Raw genomic sequence first — 13,107 nt, forward strand, 5'->3', positions numbered from 1 at the left:
CAGCCTTCGGATTCAGTTACTGGCTCTTGGCACCCCAGCTTCCCACCAGCCTCAGAACCCTGCCAAAGGCCGGCCCTGGTTAGTGAGAAGTCTGGGCCCCAACACAACTATAGGACCTCAGCTGATCACTCACCTCTCCTTCCCCTCATGCATTAATAAAGCCAGAGTCACCCAGCTCAGTGCATCTGGATAGTCAAAAAATAAACAGGGTTAGAGAGATCGCTCACCAGTTAAGAACACTGGCTGCTCTTCCAGAAGATCCGGGTTCAGTCCCCAGGTGCAACTCTAAAACACTAAGAGCAAAAGGTGGTATGTGCCCATTTCCTGCCTGTGCGGACTGGAAGTCCCTGCTCAGAAAGCCACAGAGAGGGCAGAAGGCCTCTCAGTCATCTCAGGCGCCTACATTGTAGGAAGGATGCCCAGTTCATCCAGGGACACGAGACCAGAGGAGCCTCCTCCTCCGGCCAGTGGGAATGACTAACAGGGCCTGACCTGCCAAGGGCCAGGGGACAGGAAAGGAAGGTGGCTGCCACATACAGCAAAGATCTGGAGAGCACAGGAGTAAGCAGTAAGAGGGCAGGCAGCATCCCGAGGCAGCCAAGCTTGCTTCCTGGCATATATCTCCACAGCATCCTCCTACGCCATGAGCCTGGGATGGGAGGTGTGGAGAGACAAGGACTGTGGTCCTATTTCAGGTATGGAAACTAAGTGCAGAGGACCCTCACCAGCCCGGCTTCCACATCTAAGTGACCCAGGTCATCAAGGAAGCATGAGAAAAACAGGTCAGCAGTTTGCTCTTGTCCGGCACTTCCTGTTAGACAAGCTCGGCAAGGGTTTTTGGCAAAGAGCAGACAGGGACAAACCAGTATGGGGGGCGGGGGCAAGAGCCCTTCTCAAAATTCAGAGCCCGGGGAAGCATTTGAGCAGGAGGGGGGAGGGGAAGGCTAAGGAGAAACTGCAGGGCAATGACCAGGAAGTAGGAAACAACAGGAGGCTGAGCGAGAGCATGGGGCCAGACCGAAAACAGCGATGCCTCCCACCAGGTGAGCGGTCAGCACGGATCAGCTGGGTCCAGGAAACCACAAGGAAAGCATCTTTGTTAGGTTTGTACTGCTGGGATAAAACACCACAAGGAAAAGCAGCTTGGGAAGCCAAGGGTTTATTGGGCTTACACAGTGTACATAGTTCTTCATCAGGGGAAGCCAAGGCAGGAACCCAGAGGTAGGAACTGAAAGCAAAGCTGAGATGCTCCCCTTGACTTGCTCAGCCTGCTTTCTTGCACACCCCAGGACCACCTGCCCAGGGATGGTACTGACCATGGTGGGCCAACTGGACCCATCTCACATCAATTATTAATCAAGAAAAAAATGTCCTACAGACTTACCTACAGACAATCTGATGGAGGCTCCTCCTCCCAGAGGACTCTAGCTGTGTCAAGTTGACAAGGAAGAGGCGCAGAGAAGGGGGATGTAGAATTCCACAGAGCCTAGCACTCACAGATCCACATGTATGGATGCTGATCTCCTAAGTCTCAGCCCCTTGGTTTTGTATGAACCACAGCTGCTATTTTCCCCTAGGGCCTGACCCTAGGATTCTGTATTAGTCAAGTCCTGTACCATTAAGCTACAGTCTTAGCCCTACACTCTATCTTAAGACAGAGGCTCTCTAAGTTTCAGGGTGGCTTTGAGGTTGTGGTCCTCCTGCCTCACCATTTCAAGTAACTGATTTGTCAAGGCTGTACTGCCAGGCTGGGCTCCTACTACTGGATCTGTTTATATAGCCTGCTTTGTCCATCCTACAAACCAAGGAGTGAGTGTGTGTTTGTGTGTGTGTGTGTGTGTGTGTGTGTATGTGCGCGCGCGCGAAGGTTATATTTTATTTTAATGATCAGAATAAACCCATTATGAAACAAAGAATTCTATCTCAATAAATACATTGTACTGGAGCACGACCTCACTCTCGGTTCAGAAGACAGCTACAGCTACATTTCCCACTAGGAGGGCAGAGTGGGGGTTGGGGGTGCTAGAACAGAAGCCATTTGGCCCACGATGCCTAAGATATTCTAAGCTACCTCTTGACAGAAAACAGTGGTTACCTTATTCCAGAAGAAAGCTGAATGGCCAGGCTGGCCTGTGGGAGAAAAGGTGTTTCAAGGAATCTGAGACAGGAGGCCTGATGGGGGGTGAGGGGGGTCAGGACTGAGGAGAGACTATGTCCTTCGTCCACTTAACACAGGGTCCTGACACATCAGCCGCCAGCCACACATACCATCAGTCAGTCCTCACTGCCTGTGATCTGAGTTTGCTGTCCTGAACCAACATACATCTCCCGGACACAGAAACAAAAGGTACAGGTCAGGTAGCAAATGCTTCATCGTGAGTGTCCTCAAAAGACAGGTCAGGAAGGTCAGTTAGAGATGGCTGGGGGCAGGGGATGGGGACATGCTTTTAATCCCAGCACTCAGGAGGCAGAGGCAGGCAGATCTCTTGAATTTAAGGTCATCTGGGTCTACAGAGTGAGTTCCAGGACAGTCAGAAAGACATGGAGAAACCCTGTCTCGAAACAAAACAAACACAAAATAGAGCCAGCTCCATGGTTAAGACCACTGCTGCTGCTTGTGACCCACTGGTCCAGGCCAGCCAGTTCCTGCTCTAGAAGATCAGGTGCCCTCTTCTGACCTCCACAGGGATCGGCACACATGTGCATATGCACACACAAAGAATCACAGACACACAGAAATAAAATAAATAAATGAATTAACATTTCTTTTCACAAGAGAGATCATATTTCCAACTGTCCTCTGGAAACCCCATGGCTTCTGAGGGGATCAGGGACATCTTGGGTTACTAACCCTCAAAGCAAGAAAGAACTCAACTAAAGACCACAGTCATAGGTAACACTTTCATTTTTAGGTCCCCAACAAATAAGGGCATAGCTTGATAGCTCCCCATTCCCAACTAACTGAGCATACATCCCCAGGGCCCAAAGCAGGGACAGGGTGCTCTTCACAAAGGCCTTCAGCGTGGCCTTCCTCTCTGCAGCACCCTGGCTAACAAGCAAGCCAGGTTTTGGGGGGATTTTGTTGTTTTTTTTTTTAACCAACACACACCACACAAGCAATCCATGTGAGTGCCCAGAGTGTCCACCCTTCAGCAGGTGCCGCTTACTGCTCCAGTGATCCATTGCGTGGCATCAGACCAAGGCCTAGGGGCAACACTGCCATAAGTCCGGAGTCTCTCTCAGCAAGTCCCTGACACCGCAGCCACCCGTGCGTCACAAACACCAGCCCCAGAATCACATTCTCCACTGATGCCCCAAGGAGTCTTTCAGACACCCTACACACCTCCCCCTCCCCGCATGAAGCTGAGTTCTATGCATACACACCTGTGTCTTATCCATACATCCCCAAAGATCTGGCTTTCACCCTCCCAGGGGTGCTCTGCTAACAGCATAAGCAAAGTAACATACATCGTTAAAATGAGGGTGATAGAGTAGGGAAGATGGCTCAGGGGGTAAAAGTGCTCACAACGCAAGCCTGGTGACCTGAGTTCGATCCCTGGACACATGTCAAGGTGGGAGGGAGCCACCCCCACAAAGGTGTCTCAGTACACATATGGTGGTACGCATGCCTCCATGCACATCACGTACACACATAATAATAATAATAAATAAACTCAGAAGACAGAGGCAGGAGGAACTCTGGTCTACAGAGTGAGACTGTGTCTCCAAAAGAAAAGGACAGAGTTCGGAAATGTTTTTAATGAATGTTGCATGTTTGTTGGTTTTTGTTATGACTACCAAGAATGCATAAATCTAAAGATTTTTTTTATTATTATCCATGTGCACGTGTGCACATTCATGAGTGAAACTACCTGCAGAGGCTGGTGAAAGGTGATGGGTCCCCTGGAGCTATTATAGTAAGCCCTTGTGAGTTACCCAGTATGGGTGCTGGAATTCACACTCAGGTCTGCCATAAGAGCACCATAGAACCATCTCTCCAGTCCTGTGTAAATCTAGCTGTAACTCAGCACTGCTTACATTCACATACACCCACCACACATGTGCATACACAGACGTGTCCAGACACACATATACATATATGCTTTCACATGCAGTTCCTCAGGCAAGCACTAAGAGCTTCCAGGAGTGTGAGCACACCCCTCCTCATCTTGGCCTGGTCATACCCTTCTCCTACCATGGAACTGCATCCACTGAGGCAGGGGCCAACTCCTGAGCTAGGACAAAAGAACACACAGATGAGCCTAGAACATCTTGTGCCAGCGAGTCAGCGATGCTCCCGGAATGACTGGGAACGTGCCAGAGATATGCAGACGCCAACCTGGACCAGTTCCCACTGTCGCCGGAGACAATGTGAGCTCCGAGGTAAATAATGGCTGTAGCAGATTAGAATAAAACAGGAAACGTAAGCCACACTGGGTGGGAAGACAGAAAGAAGTGGGGAGGAAAGAGGAGAGGAGAGGGGAAGCGAGAGGAGAAATCAGTATTTACCTAGTCCCAAAGCACCTCCCCAAAACCTAGGTTCCACAGTGGTCACGAGTTTAAACTCAACATCCCCAGTGGACGCTCGATGCTGAGCCTCAAGCCACCTGCTCTGATTCGAAGGAAAGGATGGCAGGATGCCACACCCCACCACAGGGGCACAGCCTGAGTCTAATCCTGAGGCATCAGCTGAACTCAAATCCAAGGAGCCTGGACCTTAGCCATAAAGATGGAAGAATGTGACTGTTGCGGAGAGGCCTCCGGTAGAGAGGAGCAGCTGAAGATCCCCGGTCACCTTTGCTGGAAAGGACACTTAACTAGGACACCTGAGTGCCTTGCCGCTGTGGTGACAAAATGCACATTTGCTTGTAGGAAATGCCTGGGCATCAAGGGTGTGGAATAGCAAGTTCCTGCTACCGCTCCCAGGTCCACACAAAAGTGTATGTATATACAAGAGTTGGAGCCATTCTCGGGTGGTAAAAACCGCCTGGCTCGAGGCTGGAAAGATGGCTCCCTGGTTAAGCAGCACTTGCTGTTTTTCCAGAGGACCCAAATCTGGCTTCCAGCACCCATATCAGGCAGCTCACAAATGGTTGTAACCCCAGCTCCAATACTCTGTTCTGAACTCCAGAGTATCTGTACTATTGTTCACACATACACACAGGCACACAAGATCACAAATAAGTCTTTTTAAAACTGCCTGGCTTCTCTGACAATTAGCTTTCTTTTCTCTGCTTCCCAAATTCCGTGTCGTGAATCTCGGCCTCTCCAACAGAATCCCCACACATACACTCAAGGAACTGGGTACCCATCCAACCGCTTCTTTCTCAATCAAAAAGCATCTCGTCCATATCCTCTGCCTGCCCTTGCTTGCCAAGACTTCATGAGAACATTGGCCAGCATTGCTCTCCTCCCCAGCCTGTGACGTGAACTGAGGCAAAGGAATTATTCCTTGAACACGGGTAAAATGGAAAGAGCATTGCTCTGCATGGGAAGCCAGGCTGAAGGGAACCAGAGAGGATGTAGTCCTGCCTGGAGAGGCTCGCATCCTTAAGGACCCACAACCACCCTTGGACTGGATGAATGATCTAAATCCCCCAGGCCTGAGTTCGGGTGAGCAGGCGATATTCACGAGAGAAGTGTTGGAGGTACAAACTAGGGAATCATCCTTGTGCAGTGTTAGCCCAAAAAGACTCAGGGAAAACGAGAGCAGCCAGAAGAAGCTTCCTAGAGAGAGGGGAGGCCCCAAACCAGCTGACAAAGAACCAGGCTGGAAGGTGGTGGGTAATACAGCGTGGTGGTGGGCACAAGAGGAAAAACCATGGGGAGGAGGAGGCCAGAGGTCAGGGGAGAGGAGGAACATGAAGGGCATGGATGTCCCATGCAGGCAAACCCTGGTGATCCAGGTATTCAGAGATCTGTGCTCTGTCCCTGCAGCAGTCAGACCACTGGTGTCTTAAAGAGAGAAGGCCACCAGAGTGCAATAAACTTGACAGAGCCAAGTGAAAGAGGCCCCTCTTTCAGAGGCATCCCCAGAGCGAACGTGTAGACTGTCCGCTGGCATGGTACCCTTGTGAACTCTTAACTGTAGCCACTTCAACTCCATAGGTCCCTTCTTAGGATCAGTAATTAGTGAGTAGACCTAGTTAGCTTAATTAAACCCAAAGTGACTTCCAGGCATTTGAGTACAAGGTACATTCTATCCTGCCCATTCAAGAGGGCACACAACAAAACAGGTAGCCAGTATATCTCCATGACCATCAGGACCCAACACATGCCTAATAAATGCCTATTGCCAGGCCTGGTATAGTGGTACATCCTTTTAATCTCAGCACTTGGGACGTAGAGACAGGCAGGTCTTTGAGAATTCCAGGTCAGCCTGGTCTATGTAGCAAGTTCTATCCAGTCAGACCCTGTCTCAAAACAATGTTTTTCCATTACAGTCCCCCAGAACCAATAGCCCAGTTGAGATAGCTCAAGATGGGAGGGAACCTCTGAGTCCTGAAGGTTTACCAGGAAGCCATATGGCCTCATAGAGAATCAGGGGACACCAGAGACCAGTGAGCTGGACATGTTCTAGCACATGACAAACAGGGACAAAGAAAACGGTCTCTCATTCCTTGCCAAATGGCCCAGCTGACTCCTTGAAAAGGATCCGGGTGTCTAGGGAAACCAGACATGTTCCCACTGCCACCCCAGAAAGCCCACACACAGGTCCCGGGGAAAGCCCAGAGAAGTAAGCAAGACTACGGGGCAGTTCTCTGAATTCACCATCACTTTAGAAAAATGTCCACACGCAAGCTAGTTTAAGCCACTTACTGCCGGGCGATCTGGGCCAATCTAGGGCACATCTGTGGAACTCTCTACACTAACTGTCACCTACAGATCAGAGGGGGCACACCACAAATTGTGCCTGGCCCAAGTCAGCCCAAGAAAGGGCAGTTGTGATTTCCTCTGTGTTCTGGTCACCACAAACCAAGGTGACTCCACCTCCCCCCACATTAGAATTGTGAGCTTTCTGTAACCTAGACCAAGCACCTAGAGAGAAAAGAAGTCTCTCCCCAGACCCTGCACAGCTCTGGTAACAACCGTTACTTCCTTCCTTATACACATGGGCCATGAGGTTCGGTGAACACCTGCTTTGTAAAGACCATGGGACAGAACAACCTACACAAGATGACAAGCAAGAAGAGAACACAGACCTTCTGCGTGTCAGTAAGCCCCAGCTGGTAAAACCTAGAAGTTTTCAGGTCCCAGGGGTTGAGTCCTGAAACCTGCCCAAGCCCTTCATCCCACCCAGACCAAAACACAGGGACCAGCTCCTCCCAATATCCCTGCCAACCAGCCTCACCCTCTTAACCCCACCCACCCCAATCCCAGGTCAGGCCAAAGCCTCCAGGCCCAGCAACAGAACCTGCCAGAAGCCATTTGAGCCTCTGGTTCAGTGAAGGCCCACGGGGAGAAGAGGAGTTAAGACCCAGCCATGTGTAGAAAATGTCCCCTCCGCAGCCTCCCAGCCCCAACTTTGGGGAGGAGGGTCACACTTCCAGATCTGTGAAAGTCCTCCCTACAGCAATCATTTAAGCGTGCCACTTGGGCACGCTGTCACTCAGATCTTGCAGGACTCCAGCTTCAAGAGAGACTCTGAAGGCTCCTTCTCTGGCTCTCTGGGCTGCTGGGGTATTGCTATCAAGTAGGAGGACAACCCCCTCTCTTTCCCTCCAGGGGCTCTCCTTTGTCAAACGGGAAACGGCAGGCCTCATCTCTTTGGAAAGGCAGACACAGCCAAAGGGCAGAGGCTTTGGGGGGAGGGGTGAAACCCGCCAAAATATTAGTATTAGGGACTCTCAGAGTCTCCGCGTTTCCCACAGTCCTAGAAGAGAATTCCCGGCGTCCACTAGGAGTTTCGAAGTGGGCGGGTCGCACCTGGACAGTACCCGGCTGAACTAGAGCTGCCTAACTCTTCTCTCCGCCTCCCAGATCCCTTTAAAGAGAGATCGGGCGGGGGATCCAGGACCCCCGAAGGGCGGGCCACATGCCTCGAATTTGCTTAACTCTCTCAGCCAAGTTCCCTTCCAGGGGCCAAGAAAAGCAGCTTCAGCCAGCAGAGCGGACATTTTCCTGCCCTGCCCTGCCCTGCCCTGCGGCCACACGCGTGCCTCGGCCTCCACAAAGACCACACTGGAGCGACCACCGAAATGGGGCGGTGAGGAGGCGAAGGGGAACCCATCCCAGAAGCCCTCCGGGAAGGCCCCCGAAGCAGCTATTCCAGGGCTGGGGTCCGGGAGGAGGCGCAGGCCGGAGAGGGGGCGGTGCCCGGCCCTCCAGTTCCCTTCGGCCAGAGCACCCTGCCCGGCCCCTCTTCCGAGCTGCGGGTCAACGTAGCCAGGACTCCATCTCATCCTCTACCGGCTCCAACTCATCCTCCTCGGGGTCCGGCCGCTCGGCGCGCAGCCCGAGGACGCGGCCCCTGGCGTGGCACGCACCGGGTTGGAAGGGACACTCGGGGACCCGGGCCTGGGCGCGAGACTGCAGTGCTGGGCGCCACGCCGAGGCTGGAGTCGCCCTCCACCAAGCAGCCGTAGACTGACTGGGAAGCCGGAGCACACAAACGATCCCCGCGGCGGGGGTGGCGCGCCCTAGGCTTGGGGGGACTTTAGCCAACTTCGCGCCTTCGGGGACCGCCGCTCTCTAGAGCGGGAAGCGGAGACCAGAACGTCCCCTGCTCTGCTCTGACCCCGGAGCCAGCCGCTCCGGCCAGAGAACCTGGGCCTCTCGCGGCCCGTGCTCCAGTCACTGCGCCCCTCAGGTCGCACACCCGATCCCCTCCTGCAGTGCTGGGACCCTCACCTGGGACATCTGCGGCCGGAAGTTGATGTCCTTAAGGTCGATGGAGCCGGGGGAGAGGTTGTGCAGCAGCTGGCACAGAAGGACGCCGTCGCGCAGCGCCTGCGCCAGGTCGAAGACCACCGCCGAGGGCCACACGACGCGGTGGTTGGGCGGCAGGACCTTGCAATCGATGAGCCAGCGGCCGCATTGCCGCCACTGCTCCATGGCGCCCGCGGCGCCCGTGCGTTCGCCGCCGCGGCCCCCAGGCCAGCTGGCTCAGGGCAGCGCTCCGGCCAAAGTACGGTGACCGCGGGGCATCCCGCCCGCCCGCGCGGGGCTCGGCCGCCGGGGCGGGGCTTCGCGCAGGCGGCCCCGGGTCCCCGCTGCGCGGCCACACGGCCCTCCTCTTCCTTCTTCTCCTCGGGCTACTAGCGGGCCGCCGCTCCCGCCCACGTGCGGCTACAAGGCGCTCGCGGGGCAGCGTGCCGGGTCCCCCCTTCACACACACAAGTCCGCTCGGGCTCCGGCCGGGGCTCCACGCCTCCTGCTGCCGCAGCGCTCCTCGATCCGCCCCTCTGGGCGCCGCATTCTGCGCCCCGGGCGCCCCGCTCTGGCCGCCGCTCCTGCCCCACCCGAAACAAAGGCGCAGCGGGTCGCTCGCTCCCTGCGTCCGGCGCCTGAGCTGCTCGCTCCACCGTCGCTTTGTTCGCCCGGCCCGCGGGCTCTACCCTACTCGCGGGGCACTGGGACACCGAGGCTCCGCGGCTCCAAGGCGCCGGGGGTGCAGGGGGCGCGGCCACGGCCGGGCGGGGCCGGGGGCGGAGCTGGCACCTTCACCCGGCACCTCCCCGGCGACCCAAGCACCGCCTCCAAACCGTCCTCCCACTTCCTGCCCCCGGGCCGCCAGCGAAAGTTGAGGGAGGCGGGGCTCCTGCGCAGGCTCCCCGCCCGCGACTTTCCCCTAGGTGCACGTGGAAGCTGGAAGTCTTTCTTGCGGTGCGATGAGGCCGCCGCACCCCAGAAGATACTAGAAGGCGGCCGCTGTAAAGCCGGGTGCCCTTGCAGAGTTTTTTGGCAAAGACATATCCCGGAAAGCGTACCAAGTTGACCTACACACCCAACGCCCCTGTGGCTGCATCAGTCTGCTTAATGGGCTCGGGTCTTCCAGAGTTCTTACTTCCAGTCCTCTGCCCTTGCCAGGGTCAGCATGACACTCCGCCTCGACGATAACGGAGAGAGAGAGAAAAAAATATCCCTCACTTATGGTCACAGGCAGTCTAGTGGGAGGAGCTGAAGGAATAGACAGTGTTGTGTCCTGAGGATATTGTGACAGTGGGAGGGACTTTAAAGGCATAAAAACTAATTTTGCAATTGAAGTTAGTTTGCTCCGGACTGTTTATCAGGAGCTGTAGGTTCTTGGCAAAGGAAACCCCACAAAGCCAAGCCTTCTCTGAGACTGGTGTCATGAAAGGAAGCCGGAAGAAAGGAGAGTGACCAGTTTCCCAGAGTGGAGCTTTTGTGGGCTAGGCAGCGTTGTGTCGACCCCTGCCTCTCCCAGTTTACCTGGTCCAGGGAAGGATAACAGGCCCTACCTCAACGCACACACAAAGTCTGTTCCCTGCACCCAGGGAAGTACCTCCCAGAAAGGCCTCTCTGCAGGAAGTCCGCTCACCCCTTCCCCACCTAAGGAGGAAGCATGAAACCTAATCCTAGAGATCAGGAGAGGAGCCAGATGGAGTCAGGCTCAACGACAGGTGAGTCTTCAGATTCAGAGCCTGCACTTCACCTCTGAATACCCTGAGGAGAAGGCCCTCCTGCAGAGAAAGGGGGTTAAATCATCCAAAGCACAGGGCTACAGGCAGAACCCTCCAGCATCTCCCTAAGAGTCGTTCAACACCCTGCACCATGGGGGGGGGGGGGCGGGAAGGAAGGAAAGGATATTGCAAAGCTGAAAGCAAAGCACCCTCCTAGTGCTGCTGTATTCACGCCTTGGTGTCGGTACCCAGGAAGCTCCCTCAGAAAAGAAGCTTCTGTACTCCCAACCCTCCCTCAACCTTCCTGCCATCAGAAACTCACTAAGACCAGACCAGGTCTGGGACGGACTAGTTTTGCCATTCTAGCAAGTGTTTATCTGCTGCCCCCTGGTGGTCTTGAAAGCAATGGCACTAGCTCCCAAAAGGGAGGGGGGATCTGTCTTTGAGGGGCTGTGGTGCAGAGCTTGGAATTAGCAGGTCAGTCTTCCAAGTCAGAAGATCCAGGTCTCCTGGCCCAGGGGAACTCTCTGGTACCCAATTCCTTATCTGGCTAATGGGGACATCACTCATCCCGTGGACTTGGTAGAGACCTGCAGGAAAATAATGAATGAGAATGAATGAAGCAAAGCTGGGTGGGAAGTATTCCAGATGTCTGTTGCCCATGCGTAGCTCAGAGGGCTGGTAAAGGGGACGCTTCTCCTCAGTATCCCACCCCACCCCATTCTCTCAGCCCAGAACTGGTGGCCAGGATTGCCTTCTGGAAGTTTCCAGGAGACAAGAGTACTTCCCCACTTTGGAGATGAGCTCCACTGAAAGGCACTTGTGCTGAATACCGGGGACTAACTAGCTCTGAGGTGAACTGAGCAGATGAAACCCTGCCGTAGGGACTGTCAATCCCAGTCACATGCTCAGGATGTGGAGAGTGGGCTTCGAACTAACCGTGCATGAGACTTCAAGGAAAGATAAACCTGGAAAGGGGTCGCAAGTCTTCTTGAAGAGTCTTTTATTTTAAGATTTATTTATTATATATAAGTACACTGTCACTGTCTTCAGACACACCAGAAGAGGGCACCAGATCCCTTTGCTGATGGTTGTGAGCCACCATGTGGCTGCTGGAATTTGAACTCAGGACCTCTGGAAGAGCAGTCAGGGCTCTACCACTGAGCCATCTCTCCAGCCCGCTCCTTTTCATCATAGATCTGCATAAGAGTAAATACTAACAGGGCCTGTAACGTGATACAATTGCAATAAAAAGTAATGCCACGGCTGGAGGTCAGCACAACACAAGGTTGTATGAAACACGTTTGTATTAAAGAGTCACAGCATTAAAAAGGTTGAGAACCACCGTCTTAAAGGAGATAAGGAAAGAAACAAAATGGCGAATCTCTGCCAAGCAAACCTCCTATGGCACAGCTTCTTTTCCTCGCTGCATCTTCTGCGCCACTCCTGGCTTTTTGCCTAGAATTCTTCCCCCAGAGAGGGACATGGACAAGGCTCTGGCTAGCTGTCTCAGTTAGGGTTTTACTGCTGTGAGCAGACACCATGACCAAGGCAACTCCTATAAGGATAACATTTAACTGAGGGCTGGCTTACAGGTTCAGAGGTTCAGTTCATTATCAGAGGCAGGAGCCTGGCAGCATCCAGGCAGGCATGGTGCAGGGGGAGCTGAGAGTCCTACACCTTGTTCTGAAGGCAGCTAGTGGAAGACTAACTTCCAGGCAGCTATGATAAGGCCTTAAGCCCACACCCACAGTGACACACCTACTCCAACAAGGCCACACTTCTTAATAATGCCACTCCCTGGGCCAAGCATATACAAACCATCACACTAGCAAGAAAACCAGGATCTCAATGTGGAGTCCATTTTCCCCAGTGCCCCCAGCAGAGAGAGCTGTTTGCATTTACTCTAGGCTGACCATAAAGCTTAGGTGTCAACACAAGAGAAACATGGAACGCACCATGTCTCTGCCCTTCTGGGCTTCTGCAGGATCCTTCCCAGCCACCCCCGCAGTGTCACTACTCTCTGGGCAGTACCAGGACTGGTCCCTGACCAGATCGCAAGTGCCTCTAAGCACACAGTGCTTTGGATAACAGCTGCCTCAGCGGAAGCTTCCACAGACACTGGAATGTCCAAGAAACTGAGGGCCTCTCCAGCCAGACCAGTCATTTTGATGATTGGTTCATGCATCCCCAACAAACACGCAGACACACTGCATGTTCTCTGTGCTTTTCATCAAGGCCGCCATGGACAGGCTCTCCCGGCAGGGACCAGCAAGGCTTCTTGATCAAAGGAAAACCAGCGTTGGCCTCCCTTTTCTCTACCACCCAACTTTCCGTTCACTTCCTCACCAGCCCTGAACCTCTTTTTATATCCTTTTACTGGTCCCTCAATCCATCTACCTGGCCCTCTGTCCACTTAGCCTTTGATCTACTTAACCCTACATCCCCTGCTCAGCCTTCCCATGGCTCAGGCCAGCCTCCCACCTGTCCATCCTTCCCTGCCCCCACTCCGATCCATCCACCT

General features: G+C 53.9%; 1 protein-coding gene across 3 annotated transcripts in view; it reads right to left on the minus strand.

Annotated features, from left to right (window-relative positions):
* Positions 1-9,553, minus strand: part of VAV2 (vav guanine nucleotide exchange factor 2) — a 155,724-nt gene extending 146,171 nt beyond the window's left edge. For all 3 annotated transcript variants that reach the window (XR_013975315.1, XM_080927506.1, XM_080927505.1), the window contains exon 1: positions 8,851-9,553. Coding sequence is in view for 2 of the 3 variants with exons in the window: in XM_080927506.1 (XP_080783632.1) it covers positions 8,851-9,054 (204 nt within the window). In the remaining variant the exon portion in view is untranslated. The remainder of the gene's footprint in view (positions 1-8,850) is intronic.
* Between the last annotated feature and the right edge of the window lie 3,554 nt (positions 9,554-13,107).

This window comes from Micromys minutus (genome assembly GCF_963924665.1).
Source record: "Micromys minutus genome assembly, chromosome: 13".
Taxonomy (NCBI): Eukaryota; Metazoa; Chordata; class Mammalia; order Rodentia; family Muridae; genus Micromys; species Micromys minutus.